General features: G+C 40.8%; 1 protein-coding gene across 1 annotated transcript; it reads right to left on the bottom strand.

Moving 5' to 3' along the window:
- Window positions 1–552: 552 nt before the first annotated feature.
- On the bottom strand, window positions 553–27,644 carry upk2 (uroplakin 2). The gene is made up of 6 exons (XM_004916059.3): window positions 27,357–27,644; window positions 7,751–7,861; window positions 6,331–6,468; window positions 4,125–4,257; window positions 1,244–1,302; window positions 553–1,041 (listed from the first exon to the last, which is right to left on the bottom strand). The coding sequence occupies exons 2-6, from the start codon at window positions 7,803–7,805 to the stop codon at window positions 914–916; spliced, it is 513 nt and encodes a 170-aa protein (XP_004916116.1). The 5' UTR covers window positions 7,806–7,861; window positions 27,357–27,644; the 3' UTR covers window positions 553–913.
- Between the last annotated feature and the right edge of the window lie 17 nt (window positions 27,645–27,661).

The following is a 27,661-nucleotide window of genomic DNA, read 5'->3' as shown; positions in this document are numbered from 1 at the left end:
GCTCTTAGTACAAGTTGATCCATGGACTGGTCCGACTTCCATCTTGGAGTCAGGAACAAATTTTTTCCCCTCCGAGGCAAATTAGAGAGGCTTCAGATGGTTTTTTTTGCCTTTCTCTGGATCAACTAGCAGTTAGGCAGGTACATATACAGGCATTATTGTTGAACTTGATTGACGTATGTCTTTTTTCAACCTAACTTACTTTGTGCTACCTCTCTTTTATTCAGTTCTGCATATAGAGACAACCAAGCCTTTGTGTTTGATTCTCTATTAAGGCCATGCTATATGGTCCTACTTGTAGGTGTTTTGCCCACCATGTTTTCTAGTTGCCTAAATGTGATGCCTAAATTCTGAAATGTCAGTGTATTTTAATTCTAAGCACTTAAACTAGAGCTTTTTGGCAACTGTCAAAGAGGGTAGTGTTTTGGCTATTAAACACACAGTAGGTAAATGCTATTATGCTCTATCTCCTCCCAGTTTTAGCAAACTGATATATGTATTAGTGAAATCCTTCTGTTATGAGACTAGCAATCAAGAGGCATTTTCTATTGCTATGTTATGGATAATAAACATTTATTACAAATAAACCACTGTTCAATTAAAACACATAACAGTTTGTATACATTATCAAGAATCCCCGCATACATGGTGGCACATTGATTCACCAAACACCAGTCCATTCTACTTTGCCACTCTCCCACCACAGTGCTGAAAGGTGGAGAGTTCAATTCTATAAAAATCATGGTAAAAAAAAACTATTTACACAAATTATTTTGGTTTTGCTATTGCTCAAGATGAATATGCATACTATTCTATTTAAGATAAACATAAAAATATTTTTAATGTTAGATGAACATCCATTAAAAAGGACACAGAAATCTGTTAGCCCTCCAAGGCCATCCCCTTTCTGTACTCATTTCCTTCCAAGAATAAGAACAGCGATTAGCCCAGCCAAGAGCACGAACATCGCAATGCTTAACAAGACAGTGATCACCACCATGCCTCCACTGCGAGCCATTATATTTGCGACAGCTGGATACACTACAAGAAAGGAGAGATTATATACATTACATTTGGGGCAGCTAGATAATGCTATATATTTTATGTGGATCCCTCTGTGTAAGAAAGAGTGACTTATAGGGTTAATGGAATATTTTGCCATGAAGCTATTTAAAGGCTTAATATTCAATTATGAAATCACATTAGATGAATACAATGAATTTTGCCATTTGTGTCTACTAACCTGTTCTTGTACTAAATTGGAAGGATGGTCCAGAGATTCCACCACTTGAATATGTCGCCCTGGAAGAGAGTCATATGTTTAATGATTTTACAGGAACTATTATCATACATCAGAGGTTCCAATGCTTGTCTATAAGTATTTATAAGTTCATGTTAGTAAGAGGACTGTTTTGAAACACAAATCATATTTGCCAGCCTGTCCCTTTGAATTGCAGGTAAATTTATCAAACAGCTATCAGACAGGTTACCTCAGTTTTTATTAGGTGAACTCTAAAAAGCCTATACAAGTGATTGGAGAACTGTGGTATTTTCTCTGACAAACAGTTGATTCAGCTTTTAATAAATGTCCAAATGGAATTCTTTTTTAATCCGTTTAACATGACACTTCCATTCAGTCACGATCCAAATGTAGTACAGGTATCGGACCCCTTATCCGGAAACCCGCTATCCAGAAAGCTCCGAATTACGGAAAGCCCGTCTCCCATAGACTCCATTTTAATCAAATAATTCAGAATTTTAAAATTGATTTTCTTTTTCTCTGTAGTAATAAAACAGTACCTTGTAATTGATCCCAACTAAGATATAAATAATCCTTATTGGATGCAAAACAATTCTTTTGGGGTTAATAAATGTTTTATTGATTTTTTAGCAGACTTATGGTATGGAGATCCAAATTACGGAAAGACCCCTTATCCGGAATACCCTTGGTCACGTACATTCTGGATAATGGGTCCTATACCTGTAGTTGTCCCTGAACCTATACACTTTTATTTATACACTAACATCTGCATATTACAGTATTATTAACTTTGGTAATTCATACTTAGATAAAATATCTATACAGAGGAGAGCATCTATGGCCTTTAAGCTACACCAATGCTTCCCAAACATGCCCTCTGGGTGCACTGGCAGTGATGGAGGAGGGGCTCAGCCTAAAGGCCAATTAGAGTGAGATTTGGGGAGAATAATTTACTGTCCTACATATACCTTAAATGCCAGAAGGTCTAATTATGTTTAGATATGGGGTAAAAACATATTTTAAGTCTTGGATACTACTGAAACTGTCTTAAAGACTGGTACACTTATATCTATAAACTTGTTATTAGCTAAGGGTCCTAACTAACGAACACAAACAGTTCAACAACCACTAACCTACATTCTTGTTGAAAAGTCAGCATTTCAGCATATGTGAAAGAATGTGTTTTGTCTTCTGTTGCCCAGTTAAGTAAAATAAGATAATGCACCGGGAGAAAATTGATTATGTTCTCCTATAAAATATTCACCATTTAAAATCTAGATTTTTTTTTATATATTGTATAAGAATGCCATTCATTCTTTCCACTTATCATGTATACGTATAAGTGGGGGTTCTTATATCACTTGACACTGCTAGGGCAATTACCATTATCTGCTACAACATTACTTTATTTATCTATTAATGGGTATTAAAGGAGAACTAAAGTATGACTAAAGAAGTAGGCTAGAAATGTTCTGCATTATGTTTTGGGCTTCTGTACCAGCCCAAGGCAACCACAACCCTTTAGCTGGGAAGATCTGTGCCTCCAAAGATGCCCCCAATAGTTCCCCATTTTCTTTTCTACTGAGCTTAGGGACCAATGCACAATATACTGTATATATAGAATATAAATATCTCAATATAAAGCTGATTAATAATTAATCCAGATAATTACTACATAGCAGTTCAGAAACCAATGCAATTAGCATCAGCATTTAATCATCAGCCTTGAAGCATCAGCTTAAATTATAGTCCAATCTCATTTTCTGCTTGATAATTTGTGAAGACCCCTAAGATTATCAACAGCTGCACAGAGCACACTTAGGGGCTGATTTACTAAGACACGATTTCGAATCCGAATTGGAAAAATTCCGATTGGAAACGAACATTTTGCGACTTTTTCGTATTTTTTGCGATTTTTTCGGCGTCTTTACGATTTTTGCATAAAAACGTGAGTTTTTCGGCGTCTTTACGATTTTTGCGTAAAAACGCGAGTTTTTCGGCGTCTTTACGAAAGTTGCGCAAAGTCGCGATTTTTTCGTAGCGTTAAAACTTGCGCGGAACGTCGCGCCTTTTAAGTTTTAACGCTACGAAAAAGGCGCGACTTTGCGCGCAAGTGTTAACGCTACGAAAAAATCGCGACTTTGCGCAACTTTCGTAAAGACGCCGAAAAACTCGCGTTTTTACGCAAAAATCGTAAAGACGCCGAAAAACTCGCGTTTTTACACAAAAATCGTAAAGACGCCGAAAAACTCGCATTTTTACGCAAAAATCGTAAAGACGCCGAAAACATCGCAAAATTACCGATCATTACGAAAAAAACGCAATCGGACGCATTCGGCCCGTTCGTGGGTTAGTAAATGTGCCCCTTAGTATATACGTTTTGCTGACACTTTCCAAGATGGGATCCCCCATGACAAGTTTGAAGTTCTGGATCATTGATGCAATTGAGAAGCTAAAACTTTAGGCTTTTGCAGTAAGTTCAGTATATAAAATATGGCATTTTAGCCATAATCATTTTCAGGGTTTAGTTCTCCTTTCATTGTACATAAAAAGGGTAAAGTACATTGTCTTGGAATAGGGTACAGAGCTCCAGAGGGACTGCAGTGGGCCTTCAGGTTCAGCTATACAAGATTGGAGGTAAAGGGAGGCAGAATATTTAAAAAAAAAATAAAAATAGAAAAATAAAATCAAATAAAAAATTATCTCAGAAAATCAGTGTGCATCATAGTAAAAGTTTATTTGATCACGTTTCAAGAGGTGCACCTGACCCCACAGCCTTTTATGGCCACACTTGATATATGTAGTGTAATGTTTCTCTTTTTTAGCTATACAGGATTACAGGCTGATCAGGTGAGATACTTACATGTAGTTGGTACCTGGCTGTAGGTTTTGGATCTGGTAGCCCACATTGACAGTCTGCACATTACCGGACTGTCCATTATTAATCACAACAATATCACGTTTAAGGCGGCACTGTGGTACCTGGAAGGTAGCATCTGCAAGAAACAAGACACAATAGGTTATCCTGGAGAAATACTGACCAAGAACAAAATGTATGATCCAAATGATGTATCAGTATGTGACATTAATGCAGGGCATGGGGATTTTCTTCCAGCTGTTTCATCACATATATCCTTTGTTTTTTGTACCTTTCAACTCATGCCAAAGGTTGCTTATTCAGAATATAGGATTCAGTTTTGATATTTGTATATAAGGGTGCTGTACTTAAAAGGCTTGCCAAATTAGGTTTGCTTTCAGTAACTATAACCTGCATTTTCAAAGGCATGCAATTAATTTGTACAGAGATATCAGTAAGGGTAAGAACAGAAGGTGTACTTTGTTGGCTAAGCGAAAAAGTGCCTGAAAATATCTTTCTGTTGGTATGAATTGATGCTGGTAAAAAAAGTTTACTTGGGTACTTTGAAATTGCCTTCTCATGCTTTTTTGTTCAGTTGCGTGAGTAACTGATTCTGCTTTGCGCCAATACAGGTATTTTTCAGGCACGTTCTTTCGCAGGCAGCAGGGCCCTGTCTGTTCTTGGGCTGAACTCACATGGGAAATTAACATTGTGGAATTACTTGCTTAGGACGGTTGTAACAGCAATGTCTGTAGATAAATGTGGATATATTGCTTATTAGATAATTTATTAGCTATAACAGCAAGTTTTAGTTGGTATGAGAAATTATTTTTTTATTACTTTGTGACAATTTTTCTAATGATTAAAGGAATAATGTTATGTAAAAATATTTTTTTCATAACACATCGCTTAATAGAGCTTCTCCAGCAGAATCCAGCATTTAAAAACAGAAACAGTTATTTTTATATTTAATTTTGAAATTTCACATGGGGCTAGCCATATTCTTAATTTCCCAGGGTGCCACAGCCATCTGACCTGTACTCTGATAAACTTCAGTGATAAGCTGCAAGTTGGAGTGATATCACCCCCCTCTCTTCTACCCCCCCCAGCAGCCAATCTGCAGAACAATGGGAAGGTAGCAAGATAGCAGCTCCCAGTAGATATCAGAATAGCACTCAATAGTAAGAAATCCAAGTCCTGCTTGGGACTCATCCAGTTACATGGGAGTAGGAGAAACAAAAGGTTATCTGAAAGCAGTTCTAATGTGTGGCACTTCTGAAAGCTCAGAATCAGACACAATGCACTGAAATCATTGCATACATACCAAACTAAAAAAAATTCATTTGTTGCTTCAAAAAATGAAATTTCAAATGGTAGTGAATTATTTGCTATGCAGTGTCATTTAGAAATAAAAAGTACACCATAAAAATCATGACAGTATCCCTTTAAGGGTAGCGGCACACTGGGAGATAAACACTTTTAAATCTCAGCTACAAAGGAAACTTTGCTCAACTTTGGAAAACAAAGCAAGGCATTTGCCATCCCACCTGCAATTTTCTTTATTGCTTGTGGGAAGGCATTTGGAGGAGAGCAGAAATTTAACTGCAGGTGACTAATCTCCCCATGTGCCACTGCCCTAATAAGTACAGGTATGGGATCTCTTATCCAAAAACCCACTATATAGAAAGCTGCGAAGCACAGCAAGGCCATCTCCCATAGAGTCCATTTTAAGCAAATAATTCTAATTTTTAAAAAGTAGTTCCTTTTTCTCTGTAATAATAAAATAATACCTTGTACTTAATCCTAACTAAGATGAATAAATCCATGTTGGTGGAAAAACAACTGTTTTTATTTAACATTTATCTTTTTGAGTAGCCATAAGCAATGTTCCCTCTAAATTTTGAGGCCAGCACCCAAAACAAATTAAGATGTGCACATAGAATTTTGTGTGAAAACACAAAATTTTGAATTCATTCTGACTTGAGCACACCGTTTTTAAAAACACACACACAAGTATGGTGATCTAATTTATGAAAAAATATATTACCCTGAAAACCCCAGGTTCTAATCATTCTGGATAATAGATCCCATACCTATAGTTATAAATTGTAATTGTGTACTGTGGCACATTACATAACTGGAACTGAATGGTATAGGTGAAATCCAGTTTGACGGCTGCTTTAAAAATATTGTAAATAGGAAATTATCATACTTTGTATAATAGTAGCAGTAGATGTGCTGTTAGTTATGACCAAGCTAACAGTCTGTCCTGAGTAAGTGCAGTCTGGAAAAGCAAATATAGCAGATGTAGCAAGTGGAGTAAGAACCCCTGTCGCCTGGGAAACATTCTCTGCAAAAGAAAAAAAAAGAGATTATTAAGATGTAGAGCAGTGCTGTTCTGTAATATATTCCTTACCACACTTCACTTAAAAACAGTGTTTTCTTGTCATTTATTTTGCTTTTATTCCAGTGCACATGCTGTTATATGAAAAGGGGCATTGCAATTTGGGGAAATCAAGACAAAGTCCCTTGACCAAAAGTCTACATAAAAGGTTAATTAACTCTAGCTATGCCTCTGATATAAGCCACAATTTTAGTAGGTAATTAGACTATACTTTGAAGGAGCCATTCAAGCCAAGTGGAATTATGGTATCATTAGGATGAATCTGCTAGTGACCTATTATTTAAACATATTTATATAGTTTGTAATTCTTAACAATAATAATGCTGATCATTCTAGTTATCAGAAATTATACTGGTGGTCCTTGGCAAAAAACAAACAAACAAACATATATGGGAAAATCCCATAGTTAAAACAAGAAAACATTTTCAAGGTTACTGGTATCACTGGTGTAACTACCAGGGATGCAGACCCTGTGACTAATAATTATTAGCATATTTGTCTCCTGGGTTCCCTGGGTGGTGAGCTCTGCCAACAAGTATAAAGGATCTCAAATGGGGAAAAACAGGCCCCTAACATGCATAGCCACGCCCCTGATCTGAACAGCCACACCCCACTAATGTGAAAACTCTACCCTCAATCTACTGCAAGCCTCACCCTGTTCACAACCTGCTAATCATGCTTTTCCATCTTGGTGCCCCCTCTGCCAAGGAGCCACTGACTGCAGTACCCCTGAACTACTGTCAGAGGGGCCAATAGCTGGATGTGTGGATTGCACAGACTCGTGAGGCTAGGGGTGGTTGGGGGGGGGCTGGAAATTTTTATTTTGGCAGGGCCTCAGAACAAGGAACTTATGACCCTGGGGTCTAGTATGCTTGGATCTTACATCAGGGAATACACTTTATACAAATTATATATGTTATAGATAGTCATGCGACACAAGTTACATCACTAAGTATCAATCGTAAGGATAACAATTTCACAAGTTATTCATAGATTTTATATATAACACCTAAAAATAAGCTATAGAAAAAAAACATCTGTTGAAAGACCCATTCTTTTAAAAAGTAACATTTTCTGATAATTTGAGAATATTATAATTTCCCTAAGACTTCTAACAGCATAAGGCAGCTTTAGGAGAAGCTACTTTTCATTGCATTTATAAATCTATATGCTCAATCTCCCTGAAGCTCTTATTAGATGAAAGGTACGTGAAAATGTCCAAACTTACGAGCTATGGCACCAGAGATGAGAAGTAGCACGGTGATGATCCCCAGGAGCTGCATGCTGATGTCTCTCTGTGACTGCACTTGTTTCCAACCTGCTTCTACAATGCCTAGAACTGCCAAAGTCAACAGATTTCTGTCTCTCCAGTTAGTTTCACCTGCCTTAAACAGGCCAATCAGAAAACTAGAGAGGGGTAGGAATGTGGTCCTTCTGGAAATTCACCTCCCTCCCCCATTCTACACACCCTGAACTTCTTTCCTTTCCCCCAGATACATGTCTTATCACCCTGATATCTCTGCTCCGAAACCCACATATGTAACATACCTCATAATACTGTAGTTACTATCTGAATTTCCCCCACAACTGTCTATGAGTGAAAAAGTCTATAAACTTACATTTGAAACCCAATAGCACAAAAGAGATTTCAGCCATTTTCTGAAATTACTCTCACTGAAATAAAACAATTGGAAATAAACTGTAAAAAAAAACTCTGTTCTTTCTAACTCATAAAAAAGTTGTGGCAATAATATCTCTTTTTTCCCAGGTACTAAACAATGTAACTATGTTTCTATGACATTCGAGTTGACTCAGATGGTCAAAAGATTTCTGGGAAAAAAACAGGCTAATTTACAAATTATTAGTATTGTTTTAAACCAAGTAGCAACAGTGGTTACGAAAATCAACCTCATGTATATAAAATAGGAACCAGCTTCATGTTATATGTTATTATTCTGAATGCATTGTTTATATATCTATGTTCCCTCTGTGACATATAGTGCTCCTGGCTACTCAGGAAGTGCGAACGCGCAAGATTCTAGCTCTCCCATGAGGGCGGCAAGAATGCCAAATGTACTATAGTATAGAAGAATTGTAGTCAACACAGGCATCTACAGATAGATTGGGATTCATAATAGGCTCTGGCACTCCAAGTAGCCAAAGGCCAAGGTCTCAAATGGGCAGGAAAAACAAACGACTGAAAAGACTAAAGGTGGCCATACAGGGGCAGATTTCCCCCCCTCCCAGAGTACGCATGCAGGAACACACACCCCCGCGGCAGCGAGCGCGCATGCGTATACATTTAAACTCCCATACGGAGTAGTGGTGAGAGGTCCCCATTGCTCCGTATGGGAGCAAAATGTAAAAATTTAGTTGCGGCGGGGCGTCATGCCGCCCCTAAATTTCTGCCACCCTAGGCCCGGGCCTTTGTGGCCTCTCCACAAATCGGGCCTGTGTATAGGCATCCCTTATGGGCCAACCCAACCAACATCTGGCTTAAAATTGGGCAGGTTTGACTTTCCATCAGATTTGGGACTGCATCGGCTCCTTTTTGAATTCCTTGGTCCAACGGCGCCTGTGCCCTCCGTTTTAATAATTTGGCCCTAGAGACAAACAATCAAATTAGTCAGATGTCTTTGGGTGAGGTCACCTAATGGGCAGATCACAGTGTGTATGGCCACCTAAAGCAGCAAACTGGTAAAAATCTGACCTGTAGGAAAAATGCCATTTGTAGTTTAAACACCAGGGAAAAAGCATGACCTTTAGTAAATCTGTCCAATAGTTAGTTGTGTACTGCAATATAGCAATACTTAATACACCAAATGACTGGTATATATACACATTTTCCTCAGCGCAGACACATTTTTTGCAGTGCTTTATAGAGATTATCATTCACACACAGTCCCTATTGCATTTACTCATACTATGATCAATGTTATAATGAGCTACTCAACCTTATTGCCAATGTTCCCTCTAATTTCTTGTTGGCTGTGTACACAAAAAATGTATTTTTAAAACAGTGTGCGCATTTAAAAAAAAAAACAGTATGCGTAATACAAAATTCTTTGTGCGACCCACAATTTATTGTGTGCGCTGGTCTCAAAATATATGTAAGTGCGCACTAGTGCACAGCTTGGAGGGAACATTGCTGCATGTCAGTTCTTGATTAGCTGGCTTATGTTACTTTATTTCATAAGTCAGAACCAGTGGTGCAGAAAACATAAACAACCAGATAAAAACTGTTTTTAATAGCGTTTAGTCCCCCCCCCCCCCTCCAGCTAATAGATAGCAGCTGAAATTTCAAGCATGTGTGGGCCAAAAAAAATAAAAAATGAAGACTAATTATGAAGTGACTTAGAATACTGCTGTTGACATAATACAAACAAAGTAATAAAGGTGTACTTTAATGCTTGTGGATCTAAAGATTAACTGAAAAAAGATCTCCCTCCTCTCTTTATACAGGCCTTTCAATAATTGCCCTTTTGCATTGCACAGTTCCCAGCCTCTGTCTTGCACCCACCCCATAAAGAGCCTCCCAAAGATACACTGTCTCAACAAGTCTTGTTTTAGTCTTTTAACTAAACATTTAGTTATACAGGTATGGGATCCTTTTTCCGGAAACCGGTTTTCCAGAAAGTTCAAAATTACGGAAAGGCCATCTCCCATAGACTCCATTATAAGCAAATAATTCTAATTTTTAAAAATGATTTCCTTTTTCTCTGTAATAATAAAATAGAACCTTGTACTTGATCCCAACTAAGATATAATTAATCCTTATTGGAGGCAAAACAACCCTATTGGGTTTATTCAATATTTAAATAATTTTTAGCAGACTTAAATTATGGAGATCCAAATTACGGAAAGATCCCTTATCCGGAAAACCCCAGGTCCCAAGCATTCTGGATAACAGGTCCCATACCTGTATAGGCAGTTGTAAACTCTGGGTAGTGCCTACTTTTCACACAGTTTATTTACAAGTAATGCTCTTTTATTGGATTCTACCTGTCCCATTGAGGCACACTATTCTTCTTAATTTATAAGATTCTGTAGAGCACAGCCAGGGCCTATATATACTAGATAAAAATCCCTACACAGTATGTATTCAGTGTGTTTATGTCTTTTACTTAAAGCATGTTTTAGTTTTAGGAATGAGGGTGGTGTGGTGGTTCTATTCAGATACTCTGGGAATGTTACTTCACCTGTTTGTCAAGTCACATTCTTTCAGTATGTGACCAGAATTAGGCAGAACGAATACCAGGCATTCTTATTAGAATAACACATGGGGTAAGATAAGGGTTTCATGGGAGCAGGAAGGTAAATTAAAGAGATAAACTGAAAGATGTAAAAGGCCTCATTTACAATTCAGGACACAACATGCAAAGTGCAAAAAAAGGCCCCATTCAGCCATTTTTCTGAACTTTGCAGGTTCCGTCCTACAATGTGTAAATGACCGCAGGCCTCTTCACTCTTTTTCAGAGCGTATTAGGCAGCTCTCAATCTAATGGTGGCCATACGCATTACAATTATGATCTTTCCTACGACCAAGATTGGTTGCCTCATCTAGCGCCATACACGCACCGATACACGTATAATAATATCGGTGCATGTATGGCCACCTAAAGAGGGGCAGGTGAGGGGACGCAAACAGTTGAGTAAAAATGGCGGGCATACTTGCAGTTGCATAGGGGACCGGATTAATGAGCGGATGTAGTCCCTGATTCAATGGAAAAATCAAACTTGTTTGATCAAGATCTGGCCAACTTCGGGGAGGCTTGTCAGTGGTGCCCATACACGGGCAGATAAGCTGCCGAATTGGTCTAAAGGACCTCTCTGCAGGGGACACTGGATTTTTTATCCTGCAGCATAATTACACCTAAAATGTGGCTGATTCAAACACCTGCAGGTAGGAAGGTGTTTGTTAAGACCCCCATGGAATCAAAAAGATACCAGTAAGTCAATTGTTTTAGTTTTGAGGTGTGTCAATTTTCAGTGTGTCCTATTTAGCTCAGCCTCAAATGCATATATCAGCTTTGTACATGACAATTCTGCTGATTAACATATGCATGGTCCATAGAACAAATGAAACCTCTAGTTTCATGCCTTATTTATTAATCAAAAAGAGTTAAAAGGGAACTCATTGCAAGTGGGCTGGGGGCTTTAAGATTATTGTAAAAAATGATGCATAAATAGCTGAAATAATTAACATTACTTTTATTGTAGATATTGCCTATGTCTAATCTGTGGCTACAGTTTTTGATAACTGCAATGTCCCACTAACAGATAATGCAGATTTTTCCTCTAAAGGATTCAGTATACCTGTTTTTGGATAATTTGCTGTGCAACACCATGCGTATTACTCCTGAGAGTTGCTTATTACTCCCTTTTCTAATAGTATTTATTTATAGTAAGTCATAGGCTTATTAAGTCATGAGGAGCAAGATCCTACCCTTTAGTGCTCATATAACAGACACACCCCAGGGAATGCTGCTCTTTGCTCCTTGTGCTAAATTGAAAATCTGGTGCAAGTTAAGGTGGCCATACATGGGCCAATAAAAGCTGCTGACAGTCAGCAGTTTATTGGCCTGTGTATGGGGACCTCAGACATGCCTACCTGACTGATATCTGGATGAAAATTGGCCAGATGATGATTGGGCAGGCTTAAAAATCCCTTTGGGCAAGGAGTGCACTGACACGTTGATGCAGTCCTTGTCCAGAAGGCCTGTATCCTGTCAATGTGATCCAAGGGCCAAACAACTGGATCAGTCCTATTTCTCCCACCTTAAGTAGGGCTTATTGAGAAAACATCCACTTGTTTGGCTATGTTTGTCAAAGGAACAGATCTTTCTGTGTATGGGCACCATAAGAAGATGGGTGGAGGTGGGATGGGGGGATGTCTATGAGTCTCACCCCCTCCTTCCCCTCATGAATATAGCACTGTCTAATGCAGTCCATGCTATATTGTTCAGGGCAGCTGCAGGTTTCTGTTCTCCGAAATGGAGTGAAGAGACTTGAGGCAGTACCTGGCTTGACTTATGCAACCTACATATCAACCAATGACAGTGCAGAGCAGGAGCAGTAAGGAGTGTGGGGTTTAAACTTAGGGCAGGCTCTGCTTGTCCCTACTTAACTGACCGTTAATTAGCCCATAACTTAATAGAAATCCTCATATAAATTGCTTATTGTAGAGTAACATTAGCTGTTTATATTGCTCACACAAGGGGCGTGGCCAAAATTTAGTTACTGGGTGCTTGTGATCACGGTCCCATATAAATAACTTGTATGGGGCCCTATAGTTTCTGATGTTAACATTACATGCACTAAATAGGGCTTATTTATGAAGAAGTGCTATGTGCAAAGTACTAAATAGTGCAAATTGCCAATGTTTTTATCCACAATTTAATATTGTACCCAAAATTTTCAGCATAATAGTAAACAGCTTCAAAATAACTTGGTTCACTAATAGGACCGCACATTTTATGATTTCCTAGCTTCTCAAAACCACTGTTCATGATTTATTGGAAGTAATTTACCGAAATGTACATATAACATTATTTACAAGACTGTTCCTTTCAAGAAGCAAGGTGAGTGCATGTATTATAATTTACAAACACAAGCACAGATTTTGCTTACAACCTACAGAATTGCACACTAATGGTGTCATTGATGCAGCTCACCGTAAATTATGCCATTTAAGCAGAAAGTCTGGCACCACAACTTGCACTTTGTTTACTAAATCAAGTGTTTGTCCACTGCATCAAAATGTTTCAAAAATGAAAAAAGTCATAGGTACCCTTTTGTTAATGGTATAAGGTGCAGAGATTATTAGCAATTATTTTCTTGTTATTTATTTTCAAAGTGATATAGTGAACTTTTAAGGGTTATTTACTTACACAAGTGCAGTGTGCAAAGTGCAATTAGGGATGTAATTTGCCATGTTTTTTACCCACAATGAAGTGTTTCCTCCCACAATTTTATCATGTCAACAAATGAAGTTGTGTCCAACACAATTGCAACCAATGCAACAAAACATGCACAAATGTGCTTATTATTGGAGCAAAACTGGGTGCAATTGTACTGAAAAATCAGGATGGGTGTCACAGGCACACTTGTGAAAACACACATTTAAGACCCTTTAACATGAGAATAACATGGTAAAATAAGGGACATACTGCAGACACCAGTTAAGGTGTCTCCAGGTTCTTTTCCATGTTCCACCCCCAAGCACCCAATCTATTCCCTTGTAAGGAAGGAATGGGGAATGTGGCTCCCCAGTTATGTCACTGCCTTTCTGTAATGCTTACAAAGCATTGTTGTTCTCCTTGAACTTACCTTTTTGTTCAGCAGCTCTCCAGTTTGAAATTTCAGTAGCAATCTGGTTGCTAGGGTCTTGTTTACCTTAGCAACCAAGCAGTGGGTTAAATAAAAGATTGGAATACGAATAGGAGAGGGGCTAATTAGTACATAGTAAGTAATACAAAGTAACAATATTAATACATTTGCACAGAGCAATAGTTTTTGGCTGTCAGGGTCAGTGACCCCCATTTGAAAGCTAAAAGTTGCTAGGAATAGAACATTCTATAACATACTAAAAGTTAAGGTGAACCACCCCTTTAATTTATTAGAGACTTGCAACATTTGTCTTTTTACTTTGTGGTGAAACATAATCACTATATCTTATCCCCTGGTTAGGTGTAGACATTACTATTCCACTGATCTTACACTTATCAATTTGCCTCCCTCTCAAACCTTGTATTTTTTATTTTTGCTACATCCTCAGCTTCCATGTTTGCTTTTAATTTCCAGCAATCCCTGGCTAGGGATATCACCTCTCTGGCATTTTACAAAGCTGGTATAAACAATACCCCCTTCCAGATGCCCCTCCTCTCCCCTGAAGTGTTTTGCCTCTCACTGGCCTTCTTTTCTTATTTCCTCCTGCAGATGCCATATATACCCTACCATGAGAGCCTACTATGTGCATGAAGGCAAGGTATTTGTCTGAAAGACTTAAAATGTACACCTCAATGCTAGCGAATCTCCCTGTTTCCCTGTCAGCGCACACATTTCCTCTCCTGCACTGATTTCTCTTTCTGGCCTGCTCCCTTTCTCTAGTTCCTATATAGGAGGGAGGAGATGCCTGTGTCACAATAAGAGTCCCCTCTCCTTGTATTATTCTGCTGCAGAAATTCTGCATTCCTACAGAGTGATTATGATAGGAAAAAACCTTGACTGGAAAAAGAAAGATAATGCTAGGTTACTCTCTGTTGCAGAAATATCCATTGAAGCTTACTGTTTAATATTCTCCACAAGTCATAATTCATAAGTGGGAGATGCCATACTTGTTGCTCTGGCTTGTGTATATTCCCTCCAACAGTCTCCCTTAAATATAAAGCTGTTCTACATAGCCCATGTGTTTTGCCTCAACCTTACCTTTAAAACTAATGAAAACAATTGTTAATAGGCCGCACAAGTTTCAGCAAAATGCTGTGCCATGCATTTTTTTATTAGTAGGTCTATTAAAAGTGTAATGTTGCAAGGCATGCTATTTGAAATCTGGGGTTCGCTTCTGAACAGGGCACAATCTTTACCAGTTTGCAGCCATATTTATAATTAAACAGTGCCCTCTAGTGGCCACATTCACCTTCAAACTGGTAACATTTTAGTCCCCTTGTCTTATTCAGTAATAAAAGTCCCACACAAACTTTTACTACTAAGTCAGAAAAGTGGGCAAGGACAACAACTCTGCATTGATGTCCTCACCTAACTGGTCTGTGTAGCAGAGATGTCAACTTGGGGAAAGCACTCATTGGGGGAGAATGTGTGGCAGGTGCAGGTCGCCACTGAAACATTTAAGCCAAGATCTGGAAGTGATGTCACCAGAACTAAAAAGGATGTTACTACACATGCACACACAGTTTGCATGCGAACAAGCTCCCAATGACATCAATGAGTACTTACTGTGCATGACCGCACAATTCAAAGGAAAAACTGTAAAACCCGGCTAATGACATATGGTGACAGGAGGCTGGGGGAGGGATTAAAGTCATGTAGCTCCCAACAAAATCAGGGAAGTTGACATGTCTGGTGTAGGCCTGCAGTATGATCCGATCATAGGCCCCCAGGTAAAGATTTAGATCAGCCTGATTTGGGACAGCATATGGGTAAAGGTCTGCTCAATTAACAACCTAGGAGTCATTTATATATTTTTATAAGAGGGCCACAATTGCAGAAAAGTCAAAATTAACTATTAAAAGAGAAGGAAAGTCTAAATCACTAGGGGGTGCCAAATGTTAGGCTCCCCCCAGTGATTGTAATTGTTTACCTGAAACCCCCAGCCAGTGCTCCTAGGGTAAATAAAGGCAAGTGATCCTCTTCCTCCCTTCTTCTTTCAGAGCAATCCCGGGCCAGAGCATGCGCAGTTGAGCGAAAAAGCTGCCTTTTTTGTTAAAGTTTGCCCTTTCACTCTACTGCGCATGTGCGAAGATCGAGGAAGAGGAACAATTGCTTGCATACACCCCGGCTGGTGCAGTCTTCTCCAACAGGAGCACCAGCCAGGGGTTTCAGGTAAGCGATTACATAACTAAATGACTAACTTTCTAGGAGTGTAAGTCAGTTGAAGTTGGAGCAGTTCTGAGCTCCAACATAGGAGTAGTATATTGGAAGTATCTCTCCTAGGCAATATTGCCAGTGGATAGGGAATCATGAATGAATTTCCTCGAGATGATCTAAGCCACTACTGGGTGTCGCAGAGGTGAAGTGAGGTTCCTGCCAAGTCTGTCCTTAGGGGAGTGTCAGCCTGTATTACACTCTATACATGATGCTGGTGTACCACTTGCCCCAGAGAAACTGTTCTGTGAGAAAACCCTGTAAATGTTAAATAAACGCTTTTTGTTTTGTTTGCAAGAACCTCTGGCACCCTCTGCCTTTATTTTCCTGTATAGCAGCAAAAGAGGTTTAATTGCAAAACACTCTAACTTTCCTCTTCCACTTAGTAAAGGCCCATTCTCGGTAAGAGCATCCACATTCTACTGGTACTAGTTATTCAGCCAATTATAGTAATTAAGTCAGATTCCCATTAAAGCTTAGAAAGCAGTTCCATTTGCATTAGAATAATCAGCCCTGAAGCGTCAGCTTTTATGACAAATTAACCTTGTCTGCTGCTTGATGATTTGTCAAAACCCCTTAAAGGACATGAAAACCCCACACACAAAAAATTAATCAGTGAACAGCCTCTTTGAAATCTTTCAATACCCTGCCACACTGGTTGTCCAGAGGTTAATAGTAAGGCTGCAACATATACTTAATCACTTAGACTTCCTTCTCCTCCTGTAACCCACTCAGCCCCCTCCCTCAGGAATTGGCTTTGACTTCTGGCTTGTGGGCATGCTCAGTTGTTCTAATTCAGATTACTAAACACGGCCCCTAGTCTAGCAGCCAGTGAAGAGATGGCATTGCTGGTTCCCATAGAAATTCAGCTCTAGCTGTCTGCTTCAATTTTTTTCTCCTAACTTTCTCTCCTGAGCTCAGCTTTACCATTACAGTGCTCAAACAAAGCAGAACTTTTATCAGAGACAGTTCTGCCTGTGTGAGCCTGTATTCTTGATGAAATGTATGCTAAATAAGGGTCTGTGTGTGTGTATGCTGTTTACAGATTTAAATGTATCTGATTATGTATCAGAGGAAAAATGGCCACAGAGTGAAAGCTGCTATTTGCTTTAGGAAAATGTGATGGTGCTGGCAAGCGGAGGGGATATATGCAGTACAAATCATGCCATTTGGGTGGGGGAGATGTGCCTAACTGACATACATTGTAGGTAAATATATGCTTTACATGTCCTTTAAGCTTAGCTTCTCAACAGCTGCCCTGAGCTCACTGAGCATGTGCATTGTCACAAGATGTAGAGCCCCACAACATTAAAGGCCTGGGATATTGCTGTTACAGAGATGCTGAAACTAAAGAAATTCTAGCCAGATTCATTTTTAAGGTTTAGTTTAGTTTCACCAAACAGAATTAGAATGTGGTTTTGTAGGAATTCATGAAAACATTTTTTAAAAATGCACCAATACAATTTCCTGTTACCGGAAATATTTTTGTTGTTAGAAGAGCTCTTACAGTGACATAACTGGAATTTCTAACCATGTCCACACTGCCCATGTCATAGGGATATGACAAACATTTGCTGAATCATGCTGAATGTAAATCAGGTTCAGTAAGTGTCCTCACTTCATACACTAATGGCTAGACAAAATAATTCTAGCCTCTGATAAAGCTGAACCCCAATACTGAAATACTAAAAGTGTCTTTTTTAGTTTATTTTTTTAATTATTTATTTATTTTAGGGACAGCAGCGGGCTTTGATTGGCAGCACCGGTCACTAATCTTAATTTCTTTGCAGGGATGGGGCACCTGGGCTCACCAGGAAATCTGATATCAGGATTCCCCTCTCACAAACATTAGACATAGTTAGTGCTGAAATAATAAAGATCTAATGAAGATTTCCTACTCTGGCCCATTACAGCCTTGGCCCAGAAGAAGATTCTCTATCAGGATGGGGGAAAGTTGCCAGGCAGGTGGGATCTAAGATTAAATCGTTTATATACATAATCATTAAAGTATGAGATCATTCAAATAAAGTTTATGAACCCAGGAAAAAAGAACAACTCAGACCCAGAGAAGGGAGAGTTTGATAGTAAATGTATTTGTAACTGTCTGGTACATTGGTCATACTTCCAACAATGTTAAACATTTGCAATTTGGTGGCAGTTAACACAAACTAGATGTATTCCTTAGTTGATGTTGTTTTTAGTAGTGATTTCAAATATGGGGGCTTGGTACTTACCCATTATTTACTCCAGAGTTGGTAGTTTATTGGCTTGTGTATGGGCACAATTGATATCTAGCTGAAAACTGTCCAGTTTTTGATTATGAAGCTTTTAAAATGACATTGTGTGAGGACTGAATTGGTGTTTTATGTGGTTCCTCTCCTAACTGGTCTCTCTATGCCCCCATTATAATACAGTTTTTTGCCCAGAAGCCAAACCATCAGATTATCCTAATTTGGACCACCATAATATGGTCTTCACAATCAAACTCTGGCACTGAAAGATAGCAATACTAACCACTGTATGCAATAGCTCAGTTTATAAAAAGTACTTGCTGCAATACAGGCTACAAAAAACTTGTGGCAAAGTATGCGGAGTGTGAATGTGACACACATGGACAAACGCTAACCTGGACATAACAGTAATTTCAGTGTTTCCCAATGGTTAGAATCCATTGTCGTGCACTGGAATGCATAGTGTTAGAAATGCCATTATCATGTGTCGCATTAGATGCCAGTTAACTGTGTATGTACACAAAAAAAGCAAGTGGAGTCCTGTCAGTTATTTCTCTTCCTTACATTTACTTAGTTCAGTGATCCCCAACCAGTGGCTCGTGAGCAACATGTTGTTCACCACCCCTTTGACGTTGCTCCCAGTGGCATCAAAGTAGGTGCCCATTCTTACATTTCTGGCTTGGAGACAAGTTTGAAAGCACAGAGACACAATTTTACTCCAAGAAGAGCCACCAACAGGCTAACGGTCCACATGGGGCTACCAAATAGGCAATCACAGTCCATATTTAGCATCCCCAAAGAACTTTTTTCATGCTTGTGTGGCTCACTAACATCTAAGGCAGGGGTCAGGAACCTTTTTGGCTGAGAGAGCCATAAACACATAAATGTAATTCCGTGAGAGCCATAGCATACAATATGTTTGGCCGCGGATACTGCGGGGCAAGGTAGGGTGGGTCCCAAGGATGCCGGATGCGATGCAGAGGAGGGCAAGGCCTGCGCTCGGCAGATAGAAGATGTGTTCTAAGGCTTAGAATACGTCTTCTATCCGCCGAGCGCAGGCCATGCCCCCGTTATTTTTTTTATTAAATATTTGGCAGCGAGCCAGATGCAGCCATCAAAAGAGCCACATCTGGCTCCCGAGCCATAGGTTCCCTACCCCTGATCTAAGGTGTGGCTCGCGGGTAAAAAAGGTTGGGGATCCCTGACTTAATTCATAAAAGCAGGCAGAACTGCCAAATTGGTTTGAACTTACTTAAAAAAAATTATTTAAATAGTGTTCCCTTTAGTCTTGTGTAGTGTGGTATATATAATACCTAATCCTCAGCGCTCTTGTAGTGATGAAATATCGTGTATAGTAAAGACAATAGAGTTTTTAGCATGTGCTGGTGATCTTGCAGCTCCTCCTCAGTTCAACCCCTTTGACTGGGTCCCTTTAGCCTTGAAGTTTGAAATCACAGCAAGCAGGCAGGTGCCATTTTGGGGACTTGTTTATTAAGGTAAGTTTTGTATCACACCAACATCTTGTGTATGCACCAGAATGAGGTACCTTATGCCCAAGCCCATGTGTAGGAATGCAAGGAGTGCAGTAACATCTAGGAGTGCCGAATGTAAAGTGTATATAATTCACTGCCCCTGCTCTATGTCTGAGGCATAGAGGTGGGACAGGCAATATTTGATTGACAGCTCAGATTTTTTTCTTATTTACATTTTGACTATTATTGAAATATGTAAAAAAACAATCCGGTTCAGCACACTTATGATACATTAACATTTAACGGTACAAGTAATTCAAGTTATCAGGGCCGGCCCTAGGCCGATTTGACCTATTGCTATCAATCGTGATACACCTCTCTTTTTTTTTTAGCCCGGGTCCCCATTAAAAATGACGGGCCTTTTCATTGGTGGTCAGCGGGTAATTTGATTGGTCACGCCCCGTGCGTACATGTGACATCAGTATGCACGGGGCGCAACCTTTAAAAGTGAGGATGCAGTGAGCCGGAGGATGCAAGCAGCGGACAGCTGGAGGAGGAGCAGGGGGACGCTGAGAGAGAGCAGGATGAAGCAGGTGGGCACTGGGGGTAGAGTTGGGGGAGCTGGAGGATGCCTGGGGGAAAGCTGGAGGAGACCTGGGGGAAAGTTGAGGGAGCTGGAGGATGCTGGGGGGAGAGTTGGGGGATGCTGGGGGGGAGAGTTGGGGGAGCTGGAGGACGCTTGGGAAGAGTTGAGGGAGCTGTTGAATGCTGGGGGGAGAGTTTGTGGAGCTGGAGGACGCTTGGGGAAGAGTTGAGGGAGCTGTTGGATGCTGGGGGGAGAGTTGGGGGATGCTGGGGGGGAGAGTTGGGGGAGCTGGAGGATGCTTGGGGAAGAGTTTAGGGAGCTGTTGGATGCTGGGGGGAGAGTTGGGGGATGCTGGGTGGAGAGTTGGGGGAGCTGGAGGATGCCTGGGGGAGAGTTGAGGGAGGTGAAGGATGCTGGGGGGAGAGTTGGGGAAGCTGGAGGACACCTGGGGGAGAGTTGAGGGAGCTGGAGGATGCTGGGGGGAGAGTTGGAGGACACCTGGGGGACAGTTGAGGGAACTGGAGGATGCTGGGGGGAGAATTGGGGGAGCTGAAGGACACCTGGGGGAGAGTTGAGGGAGCTGGAGGATGCTGGGGGGAGAGTTGGGGGAGCTGGAGGATGCTGGGGGGAGATTTGGTGGAGCTGAAGGATGCTTGGGGGGGGAGCTGGAGGATGTTGGGGGGAGTAGAAAGGAGCGGGCCATAGTATGAGGACACTGGGGGAGGACCAGCAATGTTTTGGGGGGCCTTCGGCTGGCTACCAATGTTTTAGGGGGCAGGGCGTGGGAGGAGGGGGGCCCAGAAAACTTTGTTTGCTAAGTTTGCTCATAGCCTGTATAGAGAGATACCATACAACTATGGCAGCATAGGGATTCCCCTGTACTAAGCACAATTCAGCAGGAACAGCCCACTAAGTTTGCTCTTAGCATGTACAGAGAGATACCATAAAACTATGGCACATAGGGATTGCCCTGTACTAAGCACAATTCAGCAGGAACAGCCCCCTAAGTTTGCTCCATATGATGGCTACATGAAAGCTGGTCAGTGCTGCTCTGTTCTGCTAGTGTTCGGTGAGTCAGGGAATGGGAGTACACTGCAGGGCATATTGCATTCTTTCCATGGGCATGGCAAAAAAAAATAATTTCCCCAGAGCTTTTAGTCCCTATTTACATTTTTTTAAATGTTGGGAGGTATGCCTGTATTAAGCACAATTCAGCAGGAACAGCCTGAAAAACTATGGCAGCATAGAGATTCCCCCTGTACTAAGCATAATTCACAATGTACTAAGGGGGCCCCGCAAAAATGGTTCCAATTGGGCCCCGCAGTTGGTAAGACAGGCCCTGCAAGTTTTGTATGGTCTGTGGAAGCACTGATCATAATGGAATGATGATGCATATTAACAGTAGCAACTTTTCCAATGTGTGGGATTCCCATTGGCGAATACCAGCCCTGTGACCCTCAATGCTGGAAGTGTTTTTCTTAGGTATTGATGACTTAATAAAAAAAAGAATCTGGGTTTCATGTTTTATGCACTTTTTTAAACAGCTTTTTATGTCTGATTGACAGGTCTCCTTTAACTTATGAGTGGTGAGTGGTACTTTTATCATAAAAACTTACAAACATTTTAGCACACAGAGATTTTTGTTAGATAACATGCATTTATGTTACAGCAGTACTGGACCAGATTGGTTGAGGCCCTTTAGGAAACCTGAAATAATGTGTGAACTAAAATAGTTCTCTCTACATTAAATAAACGTTCCCTTTTCCCTCCTTTCGTTACCATTTTCCACTCAATATTCAACTCATATTTTACATTTTCTTCTCTTGATTTCTCTTATTCTTATAACCTGTTATCCTTCTTTTTGTATTTCTCCTAGTTCTGTTCTGTTCAGCCCAGCTATTATGGCTTTATCTGACCAAATCGCTTTTCTCTCTCTCTCATTGTTAAACCATAAATACCACATTTCCCCATTATTCCTTAAAGGAGAAGGAGAGGTAAAAACTAAATAAGCTTTATCAGAAAGGTCTATGTAAATATAGCCATAAGCACTCACAGAAAGAGTCCTCTATCAAAGGAAAAAGTTTTTTTTTTCCTGTGCCAGAGTCTGCACAGCTCTCTCCTGCTCCCCCCTCCCTCAATAATGCTAAGAATTCCCTCCCTCCCTTAGGAATGTGTGATCTGAGCCATCACACCTCATAGTCTCACAAACTGCGCATGTACAGGGGTCTTGGTCTTGGTGCATGAGCGTGGCATTATGGGAATTTTGTTTACAGAGCTCAGCGTTTTTTTTTTCTATGAGGCTTCTGATCATCTGAACCGAAGAAATATGGGGAGACTTTAGGGCACTATTGAGAGAACTGAAGGTATGCCTGCAGCTTGAGATTAACACTTCATTAGCCTTTCCTTCTCCTTTAAACAAGCTAAAGGGAATTGCAAGAAGTGTGCATAGTACCTGGAACATACACATTACTAGAAACTTTGGTCACTCTGCCTGTTGTCTTTAATTTTTTCAAAGCCTGAACCTTATGAAGTACAGGGTAAGTGGAAATAAGAAGGTATAGTATTGAAAACAAGACAAACAACTCTTCCCCTAACATATCAATATATAGCAAAATCTGAAAGCATTCACCTCTATATTTTTAACATATTTATCTTATTCCAAGGATACAGTATTTCATATTCAGGGGCTACTAGGATTAAACATTACTCCTCTCCTATTTGCATTAAATCACAATTGCCTTTTGCAAATGGCTACTCAAACTATAATGTTTAAATTCCTGCAGAATGTGGTTTACAAACACACATTGATTAAAAATGAAAAGCTATAACATTTATAAGTTTTTGAAGTTAATTAAAAAGCTTCAGGTGATATGTTCCCTTTATGTCCTCTTACACAGGGCCGGTCTTACCAACTGCGGGCCCCAATTGGAACCATTTTTGCGGGGCCCCCTTAAGGTGGCCATACACGCACCGATATTATCGTACGAAACCTCGTTTCGTACGATAATCGGTGCGTGTATGGCATGTCAGCGAGCCGACCGATATCGCAGGAAGCTGCTGAAATCGGTCGGCTCGCCGATCGGCCAAGTTAGAAAATTTTGATCGGGCGCCATAGAAGGCGCCTGACCAAAATTCTCCCTTCAGAGCTGAATCGGCAGAAGGAGGTAGAAATCCTATTGTTTCTACCTCCTTACCTGCCGATTCAGCCCTGAATGGTGTGTGGCGGATCTGACGATGTTTCGTGCGACCGACGGTCGTACGAAACATCGTGAGATCGCCACGTGTATGGCCAGCTTTAGTACATTGTGAATTATGCTTAGTACAGGGGAATCCCTATGATGCCATAGTTTTATAGTTTTTCAGGCTGTTCCTGCTGAATTGTGCTTAATACAGGCACACTTCCCAAAATTTAAAAAATGTGAATAGGGACAAAAAGCTCTGCCGCAATGCAAATTTTTTTTTGCCATGCCCATGGAAAGAACACAATTTGCCCTGCAGTGAAGTCCCATTCCCTGACTCACCCAACACTAGCAAAACAGCGCAGCACTGAGCAACCTTCATGTAGCCATCATATGGGCTGTTCCTGCTGAATTGTGCTTAGTACAGTCTTCCAGCTCCCTCCCAGCGTCCTCCAACTCCCCCCCCAGCATCCTCTGGCTCCACGCTAGTATCCTCCAGCTCCCCCTAGCATCCTCCAGCTCCACCCTAGTATCCAGATCCCACCTAGTATCCTCCGGCTCCCCCCTAGTATCCTCTGGCTCCCCCCTAGTATCCTCCAGTTCCCCCCCAGCATCCTCCGGCTCCTCCCTAACATCCTCCATTTCCCCCCCAGCATCCTCCAGATTCCCCCCCAGCATCCTCCAGATTCCCCCCCAGCATCATCCAGCTCCCCCTAGTATCCTCCAGTTTCCCCCCTAGTATCCTCCAGATTCCCCCCCAGCAGCCTCCAGCTCCCCCCCCAGTATCCTCCAGCTCCCCCCCTGATTTTCATGACAGACACAGTGACAGTCCCCTGCTGCATACAAAAGAAAGCAGGCATATTACACAGTGAAATACAGTGTATACTAGGCAACCAAATATATTATCCACCGAGAGCAGAAACAATGCAGTCAGATTATAAAAACTGTTTATTTCATTGCTGCACTGGTAACAGGGCATTTCAGTGTACACATAGGACACAGGCCCTCAATCATATATACTATAGCTAAACATAAATAAAATGTGAAAACTGAAGACCAAGCTTCTAAGAATAGGCCATCCTATACAGTGCTGTCCAACTGGCGGCCCGCGGGCCGCATGCGGCCCGCGACCCCCCTCTGTGTGGCCCCCCACCTGTCTGGCTGCTTTGATGGCTTACTCTTGTGTAAGCTTTAAATGGTATCAGTACTGTGATTAACTGGCCCCCTGCATGGTTCTCACCTCAGATTCAGGCTGTAATCCCTCTGTATTGTTTAAACATGTAATCCCCTGTGTTGTTCACACCTTTTAATCTCTGCATTGTTCACCCCCTGCAGTGTTCACACCTCAGGCTCAGGCTGTAATCACCCCATTGTTCATCTGTTCACACCTCAGAGCAGTAGAAACCCACAAATAATCCCTGCACACTACAAAAAGAACATATACTGAGGTGGTACTGCAATTAAAAAGTTTTTTAATATATAGTTATTGTGCAGACTGTAGGAGCAATGCCAGCATTGTGTCACTGTAGGCTGCCTGTGTGTGCCATATACACAGGCATCATAGGGCAAGCAGAGTATGGCACACGCAGGCAGGGTAGGGAAGGCAGAGTATGGCACACACAGGCAGGGTAGGGCAGGCAGAGTATGGCAAGTTTTTGCTGTACTACAACCATTAATATGGGTATGGTCATGTGATAACATGGGTGTGGTTTCAAGTGGGTGCGGTTTCAAAAAGGGGAGTAGTCAAAACTGGCTTCCATTATCGGCCCTCCACCACGTAGGTCGGAAAAATTCCGGCCCTCGGTACCACAGAAGTTGGACAGCACTGCTATAACATATTAAAAGCATATTAACCTATTAACCTGAAAGTGAACCACTCCTTTAACCCCAGACTTGCTAGTAAAATCACTGCCAAAATAGCCAGTGAGCTCTCCATTAACCTGCATAATGGATTTATGAAAACTATAAAAAAAGGATGAACAATATAAGGCAAGCCAAGGTCCAAGATAAAAGCATAAAACAAGGTACAAACAATTGAATAAAATAAAAACAGTGTCAGACTAATTTACTGCAATAGTTAACAGTTGAAGGTGGGAGGTAAGGACCAGACCAGAAAGCATGATCCCCAATCCCTATCATATCACATCATCATAAAATAATTAAAAGATAAATAACATAAACTGATGACTGACATATTCTCAAATCAAGGCTCTCAGCCATGATTGACTGTAGTAAGTCAGTTATCAGTAGAATGATTTCTGCATAATAGAGCAGGTCAGACAGACTCAGGAGGTTGTCAGAGGGTGAGGAGAGAGGAGTCACTAACTGTGACCCCCCCTGGCTTACTACTTGAAGAATGCAGACTGTGGAGGCCTGGAAGTGCCAACAGGCCAGCTAAGCGGCAATTTCCATTTGCAAATTGTTGGTACAGCACAGAGGCAGCAGGCCAAGCAGACAGTACGGCCGCAGCAGCTAGCCGTGCAGTGAGTGAGGTGACAGTACTGGTACAGTACAGGTACTCCATCGTCCTCTATCTTGCGTAGATTCTACGTCCTGTGGCACTTAAAGAGTTATGGGGTAGTTCACCTTTAAATTAACTTTTAGTATGTTACAGAATAGCCAATTATTTTAATTGGTCTTCAGTTTTTATAGTTTTTTATTTGCTTTGTTGTTCTGACTATTTTCAGCTTTCAAAAAGTAGCCAGTAGCCAAAAAAACTATTGTTCCATGAGACTACAATTGTAATTTTTATTTGATACTTGTGGGGAGCTGCTGCCTGTGGCAGAGTTTTCAACATGGTTCATGACAGAAGCACCCCTGGCTCTGGACAAATGCCCTTTTTGCCCATTCATTAAAATTGCCCCTGCATAGCCTCTCCAGTTCACCCACCGGGGATATCAGAGATCCAGCCAGCACCTCTAACGTAGCCAAGAAAGCAGTAATGTACTGGTGTGGGATGGAACACTTGGGTGCACCATGCCTGATAAGAAATTTTAGGCTGGCCAAACATGCTCAAATTTGGTCAGGAAGTCTGGAAAATTTGAAACAAATTTGCCTCACCATCAGGGCATATATGGCAAACATGCTGCACCCAGGCATGTAGGCCAATTTGCTGGATACCACATGTGCCAGGCTATGTATGGCCACTAGTGATGAGCAAATTTTTTTGGCAGGCATGGATTTGCAGCAAAATTCCTCATTTCAGTATTGGTGAATTGTTTGGCAAAACTTCTGCGAAATTGTGTAAATAAAAACCGTGGTTGTGTCAAAAAAGTTGCACAATGTTTCGCAAATTTTCCTGCTCTTTCATCAATTTTTCTGTTGTTTTGAGAATGTTTGGCAAATATAATGCCTACCTTTAGTGGATATTGTAAGTGCAAGTTTATATGTATTTACTCTAGTATTGTGAGTTACACTATTGTTATATCACACTTATATGTTTGATTGTGTTTCTTCATTTTAAAACACTAATGTGGTAATTTTATGCATATCTGTATCTGATACACAATAAGCAGAGCTCTTTGTCTTGGCAGAAAACTATAATCCTTTGTGTTTTGTGTATGGAAAAAGTCAAAATTAGTTGCACTAAAATTATTTTCTGGTTTTGTACAACTACTATTTGAAACACAAAATGATGTGTGCCCACATCTCCTCATACCAGGAATGATGAATGATATTAATCATTGAATGTTTTTCCCATTTTCAGTGTATGGATCTATTACCAGGGGGTTGAGCTTCGGTGCAGGTATTTGATTCTACATACCTGCTCTGTATGTTCTATTGCCTCTTAGGAATTTATCTCCTGTCAGGCTCTCTCAGTTGCAGTGAATGCATCCGCCAAGGGTCCCTTTTCTTATTTCAGCATATAAGCTATTACTAACTACGCTCCAGCATTCACCCCCATTTGTTCTTATTTTATGTCTTTTCTATTGCGCCTAAGCATGAGCCACATCGTCTCTCTGGCAGCCCACTTCCACCGATTCGCCCAGCAGGCCCATCTACGATGGACTGCTACTCTTTCCGCCATGTGGCTTTGCCTGGCTTTCCCTGCCTTGCTTTCTCCCAGGT

The sequence above is a fragment of the Xenopus tropicalis genome, chromosome 7 (assembly GCF_000004195.4).
Source record: "Xenopus tropicalis strain Nigerian chromosome 7, UCB_Xtro_10.0, whole genome shotgun sequence".
NCBI lineage: Eukaryota > Metazoa > Chordata > Amphibia > Anura > Pipidae > Xenopus > Xenopus tropicalis.
Note: the sequence above shows the minus strand (reverse complement) of the source record. Positions and strands in the feature narration are given on the sequence as shown.

What these genes read in the sequence shown, in the direction of transcription:
- upk2 (XM_004916059.3), bottom strand. Translation starts at nt 7,805, where the DNA reads ATGCAGCTCCTGGGGATCATCACCGTGCTACTTCTCATCTCTGGTGCC. An exon ending in TACTGCTACTATTATACAAA is followed by an intron (nt 4,258 to 6,330) that starts GTATGATAATTT and finishes TGTTTCTTGCAG; the next exon opens with ATGCTACCTTCCAGGTACCA. An exon ending in CAGCCAGGTACCAACTACAT is followed by an intron (nt 1,303 to 4,124) that starts GTAAGTATCTCA and finishes ACTCTCTTCCAG; the next exon opens with GGCGACATATTCAAGTGGTG.